This window comes from Gallinula chloropus (assembly GCF_964237585.1).
Source record: "Gallinula chloropus genome assembly, chromosome: 12".
Lineage (NCBI taxonomy): Eukaryota > Metazoa > Chordata > Aves > Gruiformes > Rallidae > Gallinula > Gallinula chloropus.
In genome coordinates, this window is record NC_140097.1 from 22,946,103 (window position 1) to 22,965,365 (window position 19,263).

Genomic DNA, 19,263 nt, shown 5'->3' on the forward strand with positions numbered 1-19,263 from the left:
GGCTGGCACAGAACCAGCAGTGTTAAGGCCTGATGCAGTTAAGCTGCCCCTGCTCCCAGCCCTGGTGATGTGGTACAAAGAGGCTTGAGCTGGTTATTTGTGGAGTTGGCTGAGACCTGGTGAGGTTCATTAGCTCGGGCTGGAACACAGCTATACGGCTCCCAGTTTAAAGCTGGCTCTGGAAATGGACAGTTATGTTTGCAGAGCACTTTCTCCAGACAAGTAAAACTTGCCAGGCTTGAGCATGGGTAAGGCAGAGCATGGGTAATGCTCAGCTCAGCCTGCCCAAGGACCTTCCCCAAGGAGCCATGCCCAGTGTTTTTACCCCACTGGATACTATGCTGACCTTCTGTGTTGTTTTTTTGATTGTAGAATCATAGAATCATAGAATGGACTGGGTTGGAAGGGACCCCAAGGATCATAGAGCTCCAACCCCCCTGCCACAGGCAGGGACACCAACCTCCAGGCTTGGAGCTACACAAGGTTGCCCAGGGCCCCATCCAACCTGGCCTTGAACACCTCCAGGGATGGGGAATCCACCACCTCTCTGGGCAGCCTGTTCCAGCACCTCACCGCTCTTTCTGTAAAAAACTTCCCCCTAATATCTAACCTAAACCTTCCCTCCTTTAGCTTTAGTCCTTTAGTACTTCAGTCTTAGAGTAGAAAATGCCAGGTTCACTCTGGCTTGCATTTAATGTGTGATGTCAGGAGCCTGCCCTATGCTTTTGCCAGCTTTGGGACTTTTTTCAACCATGAAATTTCATATATAACCCACAAAAAAAACCCCCCAGCAGATCCCCTTTTCTTACCAGCTGCTCCCACACAGCGCTGTAGTTGGAAATAGGTCTGCTTGCAGTACTGTCAAATTGCTTTATGTGCTGGAAGGAATATAAATATAGCTGTTTCCCAAAGGCCTTGTTAGCAACCCTTTAAATAACGTGGCTTATCAGTCTGTGCCTGCAAGTGTCTGTAGGCAGATTTGCCCAGAATTAACTGAATTTCAGTTGTTGAAATAAGCAATGTGGACCCTCTCCTTCACAGCCCTGCCTGCCTTTCCTGGGTTTAGTCTTTGTATTCCAGTGGCTTGTAATCAAATTGTATTTCTACCCTGGCAGTGCTTGATTTCAGGTTGTATGTGGTACTGAAAGAGCATGATCACTCTGAGCATGGAGTTCAGAGTCTGGCTTTCCTCTCAGTACTGTTAGTTACCTGTTTTGCAAGCCCTGTCAGAGGTGAATTGGGGACTTAGTTTCCTGCAGAGCTACTGGTGTTTGAGAACACAGCCTGTCCTGCATGGATTATGTGGGAAAACAAAAAATGGCATGATGGCACATGTGGGCTTAGGTATGATTAAAGGAGCTGGTTTAAAGGGGGCATGAACAGCAAGCTGCAGTGTTTCTGATGTTTGTCTCTATGTACTTTTACTAATGAACAACTTAGCAGAGAAAAAGAATACAAAATGTGTACTCACTGACATTTTCCATTTGGACTTAAGAGGAGAAGGTTGAGATTTTTGACTCTGTTGGGAGATGGGGAGTCCTGGGCTCACTCTTGAGGAGGGTGGATTTGAGTGGTTACATCTTTCTGCCTGTCCACTCCCCATTACCTGCTCACTGTCTTTGGACCACTTACCCTACCCAAACAGCCTGTATTCATTCTGCAATTTCTTCCCTGTCTGTATAGAGCTGCCCTAAAAGCAGACTTATTTGCTTTTAGACTGTTCTCTTTTCTGCTCCAAACTGGTTTGGTAGTTCTGTTTTGATGCTGGACCTTGCTCAACAGAAGAAAACTGTGGGAAATGCCTGCTCATCCATGCTGTCTTCATCACTGGAGTCTTTGGGGAAACTCATTCCTCCTCCTCCTCATCCTTCCAACAAAAGTGGGTGTATTAGAGTAAAGCCAGGTCCTGGTGCTGAGGCAGTTCTCCCCTGTGGTAGGTAGAGGGCAGGGCTTGACTGGTTGGGTTGGGGGACACTCTGTAGGGTTTCATCTGGTCCCTCAGCCTTGCTCTGTTTTTCCTGCTGGCCCAGGACAGCCCAAAGGGGGGTATGAAGCAGGAGAGAAGAGCTCCAGGCTGGAACTCACTCAGTAGCAAACTGTTTAAATGCTGGGTGTGGAGGAGTTGGCACCAAAGCATTAGTTACAAGATTTCAAATCCTTCTCTTTCCAACAGTGTGGTTAGAAGGTAAAGAATTTAAAGGCTGTTTCCCCCCTCAGCATCAGAAGCATCCTTCATGGTCCTGCTGAACTCATCCTTGCCAACATCCACAGCAATCTGGGTCTGGTGGGACAAAGCTCTGCATTATCCAGCTGTGTGTGGCATAGCAGGCAATAGAAAGTCAGTAGCAGTTGATTGGTGATGGTGATGATGAGATCCAGAGCAAGACAGGCAAACCTGGCATGTTTGTTACCAGTTTATCCAACTTCAGAATGTCAACAGCGTGGCCACAATCCTGACATGTGCCGGGTGGCCTTGGGATTCGCTGGAGAGGAGGCACTGGGAATGTTGTTCCTTGGAAGAATAAATAGCCTGCTGAAGAGAAGAGGCAAATTCCACTGCAGTAAACAGTAACACTTGGGGGGAGGGGGTATGTTTAAAACATGGAGAAAGCCCTATTTTCCCCACTTCTCATTCTTCTGGAGTGTTGGCTACATGTCCCTCACAAGCAGGGCTTTATGCTGCACGAGTCCTGGAGCTTAGAAATAGCAGCCTCATGTCACAGGGGTGTTAGTGTGGCAACTCCCAGCAAACAGGAGCTCCTTGTGTTGTAACCTCCTGTGATGGTAGCAGGATTGAGTAAACCATGTCTAAAGCTCTTGTAATACCTGTGACAGGCACTGGCCTAGCTCGGAGTAATGTCATAATTGAACCTCTTCCATTCAGATGAGTCATTTTTCCACTTTGGATCTAGCAGACTGGCTGGTTTGAAGGCTCCTGTAAACGCAAGGCTGGGAGGAGTGGCTCAGTTAAGAGTAGGAAAAATTGCAGCTCTGTTGTGTTGCTGCAGCAGATCCCCAGAGCAGATCCCCAGAGCAGATCCCTGCAGCCGTTCCCAGGACAGAGTGGCTCTCGCTCCCTGTTCCGTGCCCGTCGTCAGCGATGCTGTTCCAGCTGCTCTCCACGTTTATTGGTCTCTCCTGGCTCTACCTGTTGCATCAAAGGATGAATGTTTAGGGCCTGTGTTGGGTTACACTGAGGTGGTGGCAGCCTGGGCTTGGTCTATAATAATTCCTCTTGGGTAGTTCATAGAGTTCTCTTTCAACTTGGAAGGGTGATGGGATCCTGGGCTCCATCAGCAGAGGGGTGGCAGCAGGGACAGGGAGGGGATTGTCCCTCTCTGCTCTGCCCTCCCCAGCTGGAGTCCTGTGTCCAGAGCTGGGGCCCCAGTACAAGGAAGATGTGGGACTTGTGGAGAGGGGTCAGAGGAGCCACGGAGATGATCAGAGGGCTGGAGCAGCTCCCCTATGGAGAGAGGCTGAGGGAGCTGGGCTGGGTCAGCCTGGAGAAGAGAAGGCTGTGGGGGGACCTCATTGCAGCCTCCCAGTCCCTGAAGGGAGCAGAGGAACAGGAGGGGAATCAGCTTGTTAGAGGGCAGAGACTGTCAGGACAAGGGGGATGGAGTGAAGCTAAAGGAGGGAAGGTTTAAATTAGATATTAGGGGGAAGTTCTTTGCAGAGAGAGTGGTGAGGGGCTGGAACAGGCTGCCCAGAGAGGGGGTGGGTGCCCCATCCCTGGGGGTGTTCAAGGCCAGGTTGGATGGGGCCCTGGGCAACCTTGTGTAGCTCCAGGCCTGGAGGTTGGTGTCCCTGCCTGTGGCAGAGAAATTGGAGCTCTGTGATCCTTGGGGTCCCTTCCAACCTGGATCAGTCTGGGATTCCATAGAGTGTTTCTTACCTCTAAATCTAGACACATACTCACTGGTGACAAGCTGTCCTGCAGCAGATGTTAACTTGCATATAATATAAGTGCTGTACCTCTTCAACAAAACCTTTTAGGCTAGAAAAGCGCTTTCTGTTTCCTTTCAAAACATACTGCTGGCCCAAATTCAGTGTATTTCCAGGCTTCAGAACACTTGACTAAGAAAAGCAGGGCATGTCAAAATGCAGTGGAAAGCCCTGACTGCTGTGAGGGGTGGTTACTGTTGGCCTTCTCATATGCACCACAATGATGTAGCTCCACTGTAAGCCATTAACTTTATCTATTGTAATACAGAGCTGTTGCTTTGCTGAGCTTGCCAGACTGAAAATCTGATTTGCCAGGCTTGAAAATCCCTTCCAGCTACCCACTGGATGGGAATGGCTTTCTTTTTAGTTAAAATAATTCACTAAAAGGTGCTGGTCTGTGCAGTGACTCCTCCAAGTTAGGACATTGTTGAAACATCCTTGGCATGTGGATCGTGGGATGCTGTTGCTGTGGCCAGATACCTGGTAAAATTTGAAGAACAAATGTGAGGGGTTTGCACATGGGTTTTATTGCATGTGTTCTGCTAGAACAATTTTATATGCAGAGAGAGAGTGATGCAGACAAGATGAATCTGCCATGAGGAGCAAGCTGGGGGCAGGCCCAGCAGCAGTGTTCCATCCTTGAGTGTCTACTTGTTGAACAGAAGCACATGGTTCTGGCAGGGAGTAGGGCTCAGCCTGAGGAGAAACATCAAGTACCATGGAGCTGTAACCTCTGTCACCACCGATGTCAGGAAGGGGTGAGCAGTTGGGATATTGGGTGACTTCCTTCCCAGGCTGGTGGAGGGTCCATCCAGTGATGAGAGCTGACATCCTGAGGTGTCTCTCTAACCAGCACTTATACTCTGGGCTGTTACTGAAAACGTACTGATCACAGAGTCACAGGGGTTGGAAGGGACCCCCAGAGCCCATGGGGTCCAACCCCCTGCCAAAGCAGCTCCCCAGCTCATATTGCACAGGGCGGCGTCCAGACGGGGCTGGAATCTCTCCAGAGATGGAGACTCCACACCCCCTGGGCAGCCTGTCCCAGGGCTCCCTCACCCTCACTGGGGAAAAGTTCTTCCCCATGGTGCTGTGGAACTCCCTGTGCTCCAACTTGCAGCCATTGCCCCTTGTCCTGTCCCCACAGACACTGAAAAGGGGCTGCCCATTTCCCCTGCATCCCACACTTCAGATATTGATAAACATTCATAAGGTCCCCCCTTAGTCTTCTTCTCTCCAGGCTGAACAGCCCCAGCTCACTCAGCCTTTCCTCACAGGGGAGATGCTCCAGGCCCTTCATCATCTCCGTAGCCTCCTCTGGACTCTCTCCAGGAGATCCCTGTCTTTTTTATCCCAGGGATCCCAGCACTGGACACAACACTCCAGGTGGGGCCTGACCAGGGCAGAGCAGAGGGGGAGGATCCCCTCCTGTGACCTGCTGGCCACACTCCTCTTGATGCCCCCAGGATCCCATTGTCTCTCTCAGCCCCCAGGGCACACTGCTGGCTCATGGCCACCCTGTCACCCACCAGGACCCCCAGGTCCTTCTCCACAGAGCTCCTCTCCAGCAGTCCATAAACAAACCAGCCTCAGCCTGTGTTGCAAATCAAAAGCAGCTCCTAGGGCTCCAGAGGCAGGTGAAAGCTTCAGGGACCCAAGTGCTGCTTTCTGCATCCTGAATTGAGTGTTACACAACATGTTTGTTCCCAGGTCATTATGTGGATGGAGTGAGTTCTTCTTTGGGAGGTGAAGCTGAAGTAAAAAAGACCACACATCACTGAGAAAAAACTGGGTAGTTGAGGCTTTTTGTGAGCATCTCTGCAGGGTCCTCTAGAAGTTGGTGATGAGGGAACTTGAATTGCCTAGATGTTGGATTTACTGAAGGGAAGGGACTCCTCAGCAGGTTTGAGATGTCCTGGTGACTGTCCTGCACATAGAAGACCTGCTGGGGTGGGCCCTAGGTGGGAAGGAAGTGGTTGAATACAGGTAGCTGAAAGGCACCTTGGTTGACAGAGCAGTTTTCATATCAGCTCCAAACCATGTGAATGGATCTCAGGAGTGAGTCAGGTGGGGCTTTTCTTAGGAGAGATACTGAGAGCAAGTGCAACTCCTGAAATTTAGTTTTGTATATGTGTCATTTTCAAGCTGCTCTTTTTAGGGAAGGGTTTTTAGAAAGCACCACACTAAGTGATGGTTTTGTCTGGTCTCTTTTACCAGAGTTGCAGCTTCCTTGTAGACAGTAGGCAGAAGTTTGTGGAGATCTAAACATAAAATGAGATTCAACTGGCAAGGAAAAAGCTTTTAAAAAAAGGATACCTTAGACTAGACTGACTGAAGGATTATGGGGAAGTATAAAGGAAGGGTGGGTCTGATAATCCACAGAAAGAGATAGTTATCCAGAGGTGATGCTGAAGAGGTCACCTGCCCTAAATGCTGTCACTGGTAACACAGGTGATCATGGCTAGAGCCCCAGCAGCTAGCAGGGAAGGGAGGAGTGAGGACACTGAGGAGGTCATCCCATTCCATCACCTGTCTCCAGAGTGGTTTCATCACCCACATCAATAACTGTATGGAAATCACCATTATTAAACTACCCTCTGAGAGAGGCTGTGATTAAGCTGGAGGACAGAACCAGAACTGGGAGGTAGAATTAAATGTCCATCAGAGGAAGGAGAACTGAAAGCACAACAGGAGAATGTTCAGCTCTACGAATAGACAGCAGCTTACTACAGAGCAGCCCAAAGGAGAAAGGTCTCTGAAGAGAGTTCCCAAACAGGATGAGCAGGAACAGGCTTCCATTCCCTCCAGGAAGGCTGAGGGTACACACTGGGGGAAGCTTGCTCACAGGACATAGTGTGGAGTGCAGGAGCAGAGAGCTTCAGAGGTTTCCTAGGCATCAGCATTAGAGTTTTAAGGGCAGATGAGACAAAGCTGACAGTAGGTGGGACTTTTAAGTGGTTGATGGTGACTTGGTACAGAGGGCAGATGATTTCTAGGTCTGTAAAACCCAAATATTCCCATTGAGTATTCAAAGCCACCTAAACCCACTGCAAGGAAACCTGAGCAAAGCTTGGGTTGTTGTAAACCTTCCACCAATGGAAGGATTATCCCCAATCCCCAAGGGAACAACTCAGGGGTGTGTGTGTGTGTGTGGTCATGAGGTGAGAGAGCCCCATTCTGGCAGTGTCTGAGGAAGGGGTGCTCTGCACACCCCTGGAGCTGAAGTACAGCCTCTCTGTACCAAGCACAGCTTCCCCACCAACTAGCAGGGCTAAAGGCTGCTTTCAGACAGCTTTACCATTCTGTAAGGTGAGAGCAGAGCTGGAAAGGAGGAAATGGGGTCCATTTATTCTCCTTCAAGCCCTTCTCCCCTCACCAGCTGCCTTAGTTGTCTTCATGGACCTTTGGACTGGGATTGTCATGGGAAAAGTGACCTCAGGAGGGTGCTCCCTCTGGGGTATTTCGGTCGTGCAGTGGTTGGCATTACACAGTGGTGTTGCTGTGTGTCCTGTTTCCAGGAGGCTTCATGGGATGACTAAGCTGCTTCCCCTGAAGTGCCTTTATCTTATGGAGAAGAAAGTAGTCATAGTTCTGTCCTCGTTCTACTCCCTGTAGCCAGGTCACTCCCTAAATCTCTGCCTTGTTCCTGGGCTGGTCACTCATAAGTGCCTAGGGAAAAGAAAGAAGAGGGCAGGCACATCTACTTTGCTTCCCAAAATACTCTCTCAGCCTCAGAGGACTTTACTATGAAGATTTGCTGAGGCAGATGCAGTTTCTGCATTCTCTGCACTTGCCCAGTGTCCTTTAGGCCTGTACAAATGTCTTGTGTCCATGACATCCTCTTGCTGGGGTTCCCAAGGCCTCCTGCTCCCTGGTGGGCTCGTATCACCCTGCCACTGCATCCATTGGCAGGAAGTGGTGACCACTCAGTCCCCATCCATGCCACTTGGGCCACTTGTGACTCTTGTGGAGCCTTGGCAGATCCAGCAGAGCCATCTCCATCACTGCCCCCCCAACACTGGATCCAGCAGAGCCATCTCCATCACTGCCACCCCCACACTGGCCCTTCATTAAACCTTTCCAAGCTTCAAGTGCTGTGAGGAGGCCATGGATTGGTACAACCTGCTGAACAGCAGCAGGTCCCCCTTTGTGTCCTCCCTTTACTTAACCTAAGCTGGTAGCAGCCTGTGTTAACCTGGCAACAGCCAGGCCCAGAAAGCAGATCAAGGAGTGGGACGTGTCCTTCAAAAATCCTTTGTGGTCTGGTGGCTGTGATTGAAGGGACAGGCTGGTTACCTTGGCAGATGCTCCTTGCTCTGGCCAGCTGGCACTTTGTAGTTCACAGCATCACCAGCTTGGAAAAGGCCTGTAAGATCACCCAGTCCAACCATTCCCATCCTGTGCTGACCCACATCCCTGAGCACCTCATCTCCCCTCTGTTAAACACACCCAGGGAAGGGGACTCAGCCCCTCCCTGGGCAGCCTGTGCCACAGCCCCACAACTCTGCCAGGGAAGAACTTTTCCCTCCCATCTGCTCTGACCCTGCCCTGGGGCAGCTTGAGCCCATTGCCCCTTGTCCCATCTCCTGTCCCCTGGCTGAAGAGACCATCGCCCACCTCTCTGCACCCTCCTGGCAGGGCAGTGGAGGTGGGGAGAAGGTCTCCCCTCAGCCTCCTCTTCTCCAGGCTCAACACCCCCAGCTCTCTCAGCTGTTCCTCAGAGGATTTGCCCTCCAGCCCCTTCCCCAGCCTGGTTGCCCTTCTCTGGACTCACCTGAGGTGTCCTACTTGTGGTGAGCTGCAGAGTTAGTGAGGGAACGTGCAATCCCTTCATCCAGGTCATCCATAACGATGTTGGGACAACTCAGCATGCTGAGAAAACATTCCTGCCCTGGAATTGAAGTGTCTTAATTGATTACCTAGAAGGTGCTTTTGACAGTGCTGCTTTTGTGCACTCCTTACCTCTGGATGTTCCTATCTCAGCCTTTAGAATGGGTCAGGAAGTGCTACTCCAGGTTGGTTCCCTCTCCTTTGTGTTGCTTTTGTGCCCAGTGGCTCCCCAGGGGTGTGCTGGGGAATGCTCTGATCAGTAGCATGAGAGTTTGAACTGATTCTGGATACTTATCTTTAATGGATCTGTGGGCCCCATTTGAAAGTGGTTATTAATGAGGTTGTTGATTAATGGAGATGCTAATAAAAGCTGTGGTGGGAGAATTAATACGTTGTCCTTTTCTTTTCCAGCTATGGCAGCCATTCGAAAAAAGCTGGTTATAGTGGGTGATGGTGCCTGTGGCAAGACCTGTCTGCTGATTGTGTTTAGCAAAGACCAGTTCCCTGAGGTGTATGTCCCCACTGTCTTTGAAAACTACGTAGCAGATATCGAAGTGGATGGAAAGCAGGTAGGTGTGACCCCCCAGAACCACCCTGCCTTTATTCAGTGTGACATGGATGGGCTCCACGCCTCTTGAACAAGCTGTTAGTGCTTAGTATGTGTGTTGTAAATGGTGTTGGAAAGATGGAGCATGTTTCTGGGGAAGAAATCCTGCTGCTCTCATCCTGTGCCTGCTGAGCAACCTGTTTCTGACCTCACACAAGTTGAGATTCTAAACACTGTATGGTTATTCCCAGTGAACTGTTGCAGTAGGTGGGAGTAGATGGAGCAATTCAACCATGCCCTTGTGCTGTGGACACTGTGCTGCTAGCCCAGTCATGTGGTGGGGTCCCCAGGCTCACAGGGACCTGGTACTGAAAAGACTGGGTCCTGGAGAGAGTCTCTTCTCACACCCACTCCTGGCACCGTGCAGGATCCTCTTCAGAACAGACGACTGAGGGGCTGGAAAGGGGGTTGATTCCTGTAGCACATCAGCATCATCTGCCCTGCTTGTCTGGAGGGGTGCAGTTAGCAGCCAGGCATACCTGGCCTGGCTTAGCACCCAGTCAAACCTCCTCATCCCCTTCTGCCTGAATCCCTGGGCCTTTAGATGAGGTGGGGAGAGCTGTGCCCAGCAGCTGTGCCTGTGTCTGAACAGAGCAGGTTAGCAGTGTGCTCTCTGTTGTGGAAGTGACACCTGGCTGGTTGTGGAAGTAGGTGAGAGACTTTAAGCATGGTGAAAGCTTGCTTACCATACACCAGTCTGCAGGAGAACAGGGCTTGAGACTCTTCTGTGTGACAGCCATTTACCTCTGGCTGCTTGGAAAAGCCTTGCCAGGAACGTTCAGAAGCCACACGAAGACCAAACAGTGATGGTAGGAAACAGGATTGATTTGTCTTTTGATGAAGCAGAGGAGCTGACTGCAGCCTCATGTGAGGGCACCTTTGTACCAAAGCCACAGACTTCACATCTGCAATTGCAGTGGGGACCCTGAGAGGAGGAATGTCCTGAATTTGCTGTGTGTGACTGCAAGTCAGGCTTTGTACCCTCACAGCTTACCCAAACTGGGGCATTGCATGGTCAAGCTCATGTTTGGCTTCCAGTTCTGCCCATCTGTCTTCATCTGAGCTGCTGTGGGCTTTTTTCCTGGGACCTTTGGACATAAGAGTTTAAACAGGTAGGAACCTGCTCAGTTCCAAAGGCAGCTGCACCAGAGAGTCTCAAGCAAGAGTGTTCCTTAAGAGCTTCATTATAGTTTTTGAATTTCCCAGCTTAAACAGTGGTTGTTCCTTGATTAAGTGATCCCATTGGGATCTTCTCCCCCAACTCCACCAGAAGTAGAAATACTGAGAACACAAGCTGTTCTTGGGAACCAAGCAGCTTTCTACACAAATCAGGCTTATTGCCAGTATAAATTTCTCCTGTGATGAAGTTTTAATGAATTTGTGCACAGATAAGTACAATCTCAATGTTTCTTAGTCACTCCAGGTTCCAGCTGTAAAACCAACTGAAAATGGGCAGAATCCTCAAAAGCCTGTGCTTGGGAGAGTCCAGTTCCCCTGAACACTGGTGTTTCTGGAGTGCTTATCAGAGAGGTTCCCTTTGATTCTTCTGCTGGTAGTTTTGATGTCCTTTCAGAGACTTGGCCTTGGTCATGGATAGAAAGAGAGGTCTCAAAAACTGCAGTAAATTTGATTTCTGGAGTTAGGGAACGTAACATTTCTAATTGTTCTCTTTCAGAGTGGTTTGTCACGTAGTCTCCTCCTTTTGAGTGGTGTTCAGCTGAAGTAGCCTCCTCTCTTCTGGGCTACTGACTTCTGAATCACAGCCTCCCTGGTGATGTGCCTAACTGCCTTCCTTGCTCTTCCTCCTGCAGGTTGAGTTGGCTTTGTGGGATACAGCAGGACAAGAAGACTACGATCGACTTAGACCGCTTTCTTATCCAGATACTGATGTTATACTTATGTGTTTTTCAATTGATAGTCCTGATAGTTTAGGTAAGTAGATCACTGCTTGAACCAGAGCTACATCTCTCACTGCTCCTCTTGGAAAGAAATGCTGTGCAGTTCCTTTTCCCATGCTGAAAGGATGGGAGCATCCCTGGCTTCAGAATTCATGTGCAGCTCTCAGTTAAGGTCTGAAAGAGACCCCTGTGCTTGGGCGATGCCGAGTGGCAGCGGGGAGCCCTGGCAGCACCCTGTCTTTACCCAGGGCTCTGCTGCTTAACCTGAGCAGCACTTAGCAGGGCAGGCAGCTCCCTGGCCTGGATCAGCACCCAGCCCAGAGCTGCCTGGGAGGGATACAAGCAGGAAAGCTGCAGCTGCTGTGCTCCTCTGTGGCCAGAACCCTGGGAGTACATCGGGTGTCCACGGAGTGGCACGGCCCCACCCAAGGGTGCATTGGATTTTATTGGGTTTTAGTTTTATTTTACATTTCTCCTTGAAAATTGCAGGCTCTTAAACACTCACAGCCATGCTGTACCCATCAAAGCAGGGTAACTTCCTTTCTAGGTAAAGAGGAAAGCTGGCTTTGTGTTCTCATCCTGCTCCCCTTTATTCAAGGGGGCTCAGCTTGAGATGCTCTGAGTTCCTGGTCCCAAACAGCCTGGGGTTGTTTTGCTCTCTGCTTGATGAGTTATAAACTCAGGCTGGAACCCCACAGGAGGGGTGCTCTCTCACTGGAAGGGATCAGCAGCTGGAGCTTTATCCTGGCCTGGTCTCTTCCCAGTGACTGATGTCTGCTTGTGACAGAGGAGAGGAGAGGTGGTGGAGTTACAATCACTGAGCTCTCAACAGCACGTTTCAAACAGCTGTGATGAGATGGGCACTGCTGCTGTGTGCAGGCCAGCACTGAAATCTTCACTGATTGATTTTGGAATCTGATGCACAAATACCAGTGTGTTTGGGCTTACAGAGACCTTTATGATGAGCATAAGGAGAGTGAGCTGCTCTTATTTCTCAGACACGGTGTCTCTGGAACTCTGATTTCTTTCCCATTGTAGCCTCCAAAACAAATACAACGTGGCAGCACTTTCTTAAAACAAGGGAATTCCTACAAACATTTCCCTTGTCTACCTCTCAGCAGTGGGATTTGTTCACCAGTGGCTGTTTGTGAGGCTTCTTGCTGGAATGCAGGTAAAGTTGAGGCAGATCTTAGGCACGTCGATACCAGGACACCAGTTCTCTCCTGAATGAATTAAACCTTTGGACTTTTCTACTGTCAGGGTGATCATAGAATCCTTAAGGGCTGGAAAAGACCTCCAGGATCATCCACCCATATTCCTCACTAACCCATGTCCCTAAGCACCTCATCCAACCTCTCCTTGAACACCCTGAGGGACAGTGACCCCAGCACCTCCCTGGGCAGCCCGTTCTGATGCCCAACCGCTCTTTGGGAGAAGAAATGTCTCCTCATTTCTAACTGACCCTCCCCTGGCACAACTCACAGCCATTCCCTCTGTCCTGTCACTAGTTACCTGTGAGAAGAGGCTGAGCCCCAGCTCCCCACAACCTCCTGTCAGGGAGCTGGAGAGAGCAATATGGTCTCCCCTCAGCCTCCTCCTCTCCAGGTTGAGCACCCCCAGCTCCCTCAGCCACCCAGGATGCCGTTGGCCACCTTGGCTAACTGGGCACACCTCTGGCTCACATTTGCTGCCAAGCCTCTAGAGAAGAAGTTACCAATAGTAGATCAAATTTAAATGATGCTGTAAAGAAACTGATGTTGGTTTGTGTTAGGGCTGCGTGAGGAGAACCTCTGATGGGTAACTAAACATTTTATCCCCCAGCTGTTACATTGGGAATTAGGCAATACATTGTTATATTCCCTCTGCAGTCTGTCCCTAGGGAGGCTTTTTACTACAGCCCTGATCTGTCTTACTATGAACCTGTCTCCCAGAGTTGCATCTGGGGAAGAAACAAGGATGAGGCTCAAAGGATCCAGGAAGCGTGGAAATAGGGTTAATGGCAGGGTTAGTCCTGCATGCAGCTCCCACAAGGGTTTAAAAATACCCTTCCTGCCACAGTTCACAGAAGGTTGGAGTAAAGGAGCAAACGAGATGCTCATGAAGGTGTCACAGTGACTGGGGTGATGTCTGGTCTCTGCTCAGCCTCATGTCTTGCCTGGGCTCTGCAGAGCAGCAGCCAACAAGCCAGCACTTGGGTGTGGAGGTGTCTCTCTTAGAAAAGACAACCCCAGCAACCCTCATCTCTCCCTCCCTTCCACCAGGTCTGGTGTTTTAGAGGCAACTTCCATTGTCTTGGTCTCTCTGTGGGGCAGTTTGGGCTCAGCTGGTGGTGGAGCTGCAGCCAGGCCCGGTGTGGCTGTTACTGAGCCAGGCTCACCTCTCCCCCAGCAGCTGGAGAGCAACCTGCCTGCACACCCTCCAGCCAGGCAGGGGCACAGGGACACGGGATTCCTTCAGTCAAATCTGATCTCAGCTGGGTTTCCCTCCCTCCTCCCCCTGCTGTGAACCAGCCCTGGGGTGCCCATGTCCCCTGGGGGTGCTCTGGGGGTGTGGTGTTCAGAGGCCAGCACCCCCTGGGTGCTCTGGGGCAGCTGCAGAGTAGTTGTTGTGGCTGCAGTGCAAAAACTGGCTGCAAAATGCTTGTCTCAGTTGTTCTTTCAAGCAAGAAAACAATGCTGGAATAGTTAATGCCTCTTCTAAAGCTGGGGGGAATTTCAGGAAGGTAAACAGGGGTTACATGGCCTGCAGGTACATCCACTGAGAGCTGCTCATGGCAAAACTGAATGTTTTGGGCTGCTCAAGGCTTCCTGCTGTATAGAATTTATCAGGCTTTGCTTCCAGAAGCCCTCAAGTCTTCTGTTTGCAGCTCCATTTAAAGTCACACAGGGAAGCTGTGTTAGGAGGAAAAAGCTTCTTGTGTATGAATTCATGTGCTGCAGAGAGGGAGGAATGGCAGAGCTCTGAAGGACTCACCCCAAGTCTTTGTTTCTCTGCACCTGTAGTCAGTGTACAGAGCAGCAGCTCTGCTACAGCTGATGGATGAGTTTGGGGTGGGTGGTTGGTGTTGGTTTGGTAGAGGTGCTGTTAGGACTCAGGCTTCAGGGCTGTGCTCATCTTTAGCCTCTGGAGGTAAATAAAATGCTTCTCTTGAAGCAAAATATTCCATAACTCTCTGTTCAGGATCCTGCACGCTGCTGTGTGAGGTACCTTGGGCTAATCCTTGTCCTGAGAGGTGGGGAGAAGCCAGGAGGTCAGGTGTCCTTCAGCCCTAAAATTACCATAGACAAAGTTGGTCGTTTTGGCAGTCCCAGAAGAGGTCTTTGGGTTCCCAAACTGGGTAGAAAAAAGGGCATCAGTGGCGTTGGTGAGATCAGACCTCTCAGCCAACAGGTAAAAGGTTTCAAATCACAGAACTATAGGGGTTGGAAGGGACCTCAAGAGATCATTGGGACCAACCCCCCTGCCAAAGCAGGGTCCCTAGGACAGGTCACACAAGTAGGTGTCCCGATGGGTCAAAGTTTCCCAAAGCTCCAAGCTTGGAACAGCTCCAAGCTGTGACTGTATCCTCACTCCAAACCAGAGTAAGACTTGCCTACCATTTCATTCCAGTGAAAAACAAGAGAGACAGGCCACAAGAAGACACAACACATGAACAGGTCCACGCATTAGAAGTTGTAACTTATCAGGGGACACTTTTCACCATCAGAAAGCATAAACAAGGAGCAGTGTTTTTATATTTAACAATAATCAGAACCTGACTATTCAAAACCCAAGAGAATGGTTTCAGTCCACTGCTTGTTAATAACCCCACCAACTTCAGCAGGTTAACATGCTAGTACCTACTCTCCCCAGAGTGTACCTCAGTACAGTCACACTACTCTCTTCTTACTATTATGATTTTATTTTCACTTTCAGAAAACATCCCAGAGAAGTGGACCCCGGAGGTGAAGCATTTCTGCCCCAACGTGCCTATCATCTTGGTAGGAAACAAGAAGGACCTGAGGAACGACGAGCACACAAGACGAGAGCTGGCCAAAATGAAGCAGGCAGGTTCCTTTCTGCTGGGCTGGGGGCAAGAGTGGTCAGAGCCTGAGCCCACAGGGGCCTGCAGCTTGCTGCCAGCTCCCTCTGGGCTGTGTAATGAACACTTCCCTCTGGCAGAAGCCAGAAAGTACATATTACTTTTAATTGAACCTTCCTTTTATGTATTTGGAGGTTTAATTTTTAGACAGAGGCATTCTGAGCCATGCCAGTGGCTCCTGTGGGGTCCTGAGAGCCAGCTGTGCTCTGCTGCAGAGCTGGGCCCCTGAGGTACAGCAGGGAGTCAGTCAGGAGACAGGGACACATGGAGTGCACATGCTTGAGTTGTTCTTTATTTTGGGTGCTCAGGATGTGAGGGAAAACAGCTACTGGGAGGTGTTTTGAGGTGTGATAACCACAGGAACGGCAGCTCCTTCATGAACCTATCACTAGGTTTCATTTTTAGACCCAAGTCTGAAAGCCCCAGCTGAGGTGTGGGACAGCAGGTATTCTCTGCCATGGAAATACACAGCTCCTGGAGCTGTTTTCATACAAAGATGGGGGCATTATTGTGGGGGTTTGTCCCTAGGCTTTTGTTACAGTTGTGGGAAGGAGTTGCATCAACATTTCCTCAGAGATAAGCAGTCCTTTGCTCAAGTTTCAGATGGTCCCAGAGACTTTGAGCTCAGAAGTGTCACAAAACCACTCGTGCTCTCAAGCCTTGCTGCAGCATTGAGATATCCTCCCCCTTCCTGCATAGCCTGGGCTGGGGGTGTGCTGTGTCCAGAGAGAAGCAGCGTGCTCTATTGAGCTCTGCTCTCAGGGGAAGCAATTCACTGTTCACCCATCGATTAGTGCTGCACGGTCCTTCTCCCCCTCTGCTCTGTCCTGGTGAGACCCCACCTGGAATATTGTGTCCAGTTCTGGGCCCCTCAGCTCAAGAAGGACAGGGAACTCCTTGGAATAGCCCAGCACAGGGCCACAAAGGTGGTTAAGGGAGTGGAACACCTTCCTTATGAGGAGGGGCTGCAGGAGCTGGGGCTCTTTAGCCTGGAGAAGAGGAGGCTGAGGGGTGACCTCATCAATGTGCATGCAGATGTAAAGGGTGAGGGTCCGGGCTCTGCTCAGGGGTGGCAGCGACAGGACACGGGGCAGCGGGTGCAGCTGGAGCAGAGGAAGCTCCATGGGAACGTAAGGAGGAACTTTGTCCCTGTGAGGGTGGCAGAGCCCTGGGACAGGCTGCCCAGAGAGGCTGGGGAGTCTCCTTCTCTGGGGACATCCAAACCCACCTGGACCCATCCCTGTGGGATTTAGTCTGGGTGACCCTGCTCTGGCAGGGGGTGGGACTGGATGAGCTTTCGAGGTCCCTTCCACCCCCTGACATTCTGTGATGCTGTGATTGACTCTGGAAATCCCTTTGCCTTGGTTGGGGTCTGGGTGGGAAGGGGGAGACCCAGCGCGAGCGGCTTCGGATCCTTCTCACCTCTTGGCTTTTTGTGTCGCCCCAGGAGCCTGTCAAACCCGAGGAAGGACGAGACATGGCAAACCGCATCGGTGCATTTGGGTACATGGAGTGTTCTGCAAAGACCAAAGACGGTGTGAGGGAGGTTTTTGAAATGGCCACTAGAGCTGCTTTGCAAGCCCGGCGTGGCAAGAAAAAGTCCGGGTGCCTTCTCTTATAAAGCGTGGCCAGAGGAAGATGGCCAAAGCAGCACCCTGCACTTGAGTAATTTTGAAGTGCTGTTTATTAATCTTAGTGTATGATTACTGGCCTTTTTCATTATCTATAATTTACTTAAGAGATTTAAAAATCGAGTCATCTTGCTACCAGTATTTAGAAGCCAACCATGATTTTTATAACAATCTGCATCAAATTCATCTGTGCACCCAAGGTTAACCTCAACATTCCTCTAACAAACCTTTTCTGCACTCACAGGATATGCCAGGCGCTAATTGAAGACAATTCTCTCTTCTTTTCGTCTCTCTTGAAAAGTCAAAAGCTGTTAACACAGAGGATTGGTCTGTGTAGCTACTTTCTAACTAACAGCCTGTGTGAATTGAGTCCAACAGTTAAAGGCTGTGTGTGGAGTCCAGCGTTAGCTTTAGCGCTGTCCCATTTAGGAAGATCTGGTTTGCGTGGCTCAGTGGTGTTTTAAAGCATTAGTTTGGAAACGTGATCACTCTGAAATGACCAAGTCCCATTCAGCTAAGGAAAAGTGAGGGTTCTGTGGTTTCATGTTAGTTACCTTTTAGTTACTGTGTAATTAGTGCCAGTTTAAATGTATGTTACCAAAAATAAATCTATTTACCCCAGCTTAGATGTAGTATTTTTTGTATAATTGGATTTCCTAATACTGTTACTTGTAACCTCTGCGTTAAGGTGTTCTGGGTTTTTTAAGAAACTGTATTTGAAAATAAAAGTCCGATGGAAAGCAGCTGATCCTCTCCCCCTGTTCATTTGTAAGAGTCTGACCCATTCCAGTGACCTGAGTGGGCTGCACACCCAGGAGGAGGGTTGTTTGTTTTTTTTTTCCATGACGTTGCCGTAGGGATGAGAAAAGACAGCCTGCTCACACTCAAAGCTTCTGAACTGTTCAGTTGCCTTAAGTTCATTGCTGGACCCAGTTTCAAAACTTTAAAGGATTAAAAAAAAAAAAAACAACAACAACAAAAACCAACAAGTAAAAGAAACTCTTTGTGTAAGTTTGGTTACCGTGTAGTGATCAGACTCCTGACCTGTGAACTTCTTGCTGTTCTGCAGCCAACTAAACTCTTTCTGTATTTTCATTTTTCCAACAACTAATAGAATAAAGGCAGTTTTCTAAGCTCCCTGTATCCTGGTGTCTGTATTCCTCACTCTGGAGGGTTGGCCCAGCGTCTGACCACCCGAATCCCATCCTGGTTCTGCTAACAGCTGCCCTAGGATTCCCTGAGCAGTTGCAGGTGCTTTAGTACCGATTTCAGTCCTCTGCTGCCCGCAGCGGGCTGGGGATGCTGAAGCAGAGCAGTGGCAGCCTGCCTGGCCCTGCCCACCCCCTGCACTGAGCAGTGAAGCTTCCCAGGGCCAGCGTGCAGCGGCTGAGCTGAGCTGGGTTGAGCTGAGCTGGCCCATCCTGCCCGCGGCAGTGGGTGAGGCTGCAGGAAGGGGAGAGCAGCAGCTGCCCTGGCAGCCAGTGTGCTGCTGCGCCTGTGAGCGCTCACACAGGGCACCCTGTTCCCCTGTAACCTCCTGGCCTGGGTTCAGCTGGGAGAGAGTTAACGTGCTTTCTGGCAGCGGGTGGGTGGGAGCAGTGCTGGTAACGCAGGGGTGGTTTAGTCATTTCAGTTGTTCATATTTCCCTGCTAATGAGAAGGGGGGGGCACCCAGGGAGCTGGGGGGACCACAGCCAGGACAGGTGACCCGAACTGGGTAGAGGGGGGATTCCATGCCACTTACATCATGCTCAGTGTAAAGGGGGCTGGTGGGGGGAGGAGCACAGGGCTCCAGGAGCGCAGCCCTGGGGGACAGTCTGACTTTGGGACAGGTCTGAGCTGTGAGGTTGGTGAAAAAACACTTTGTGTGTCACCAGTTCTGAGTGTTTTGCTGTAAAGTCCTGTTTGTGTGATTTCTTTCTCCCAACAACCTGCCCTTATCCCAACCCACGAGGGTTGGGGCAGTTTTCAGAGTTTCTTTTTCCTCCCCTTTCCCTCTCCCCCCCAATTCCCCTCATACCCCTTCAGAGAGGGTGGCTGCGTGGTGCCTGGCAAAGCTGTGCTGTCACTGAGGGCTGCAGCAAGCCATGGGCTGGAGGGAACAGGCTGCTGTGCTGGAGAGCTGAGGGTGCTGCTGGGTGCAGGTGAGGGAGCAGCGGGTGCACTGCCACGCTTGCTCTTGCATTTACTGAGCTGAGCCTCTTCCTGCAGGGCTGGGCAGGAGGGAGGCTGGGTGCTGGCCACAGTCTGTGTAAGAGCACCCAGCACCAC

The 19,263-nt window shown here is 50.4% G+C and overlaps 1 protein-coding gene across 1 annotated transcript in view; it reads left to right on the forward strand.

Annotated features, from left to right (window-relative positions):
• RHOA (ras homolog family member A) overlaps positions 1-18,135 on the forward strand; it is a 28,961-nt gene extending 10,826 nt beyond the window's left edge. The window contains exons 2-5 of the mRNA XM_084269586.1: positions 9,187-9,344; positions 11,194-11,314; positions 15,196-15,326; positions 16,809-18,135. Of these exons, the coding sequence (XP_084125712.1) occupies positions 9,189-9,344; positions 11,194-11,314; positions 15,196-15,326; positions 16,809-16,982 (582 nt within the window). The 5' untranslated portion in view covers positions 9,187-9,188 and the 3' untranslated portion in view covers positions 16,983-18,135. The remainder of the gene's footprint in view (positions 1-9,186; positions 9,345-11,193; positions 11,315-15,195; positions 15,327-16,808) is intronic.
• The last annotated feature ends 1,128 nt before the right edge of the window (positions 18,136-19,263 follow it).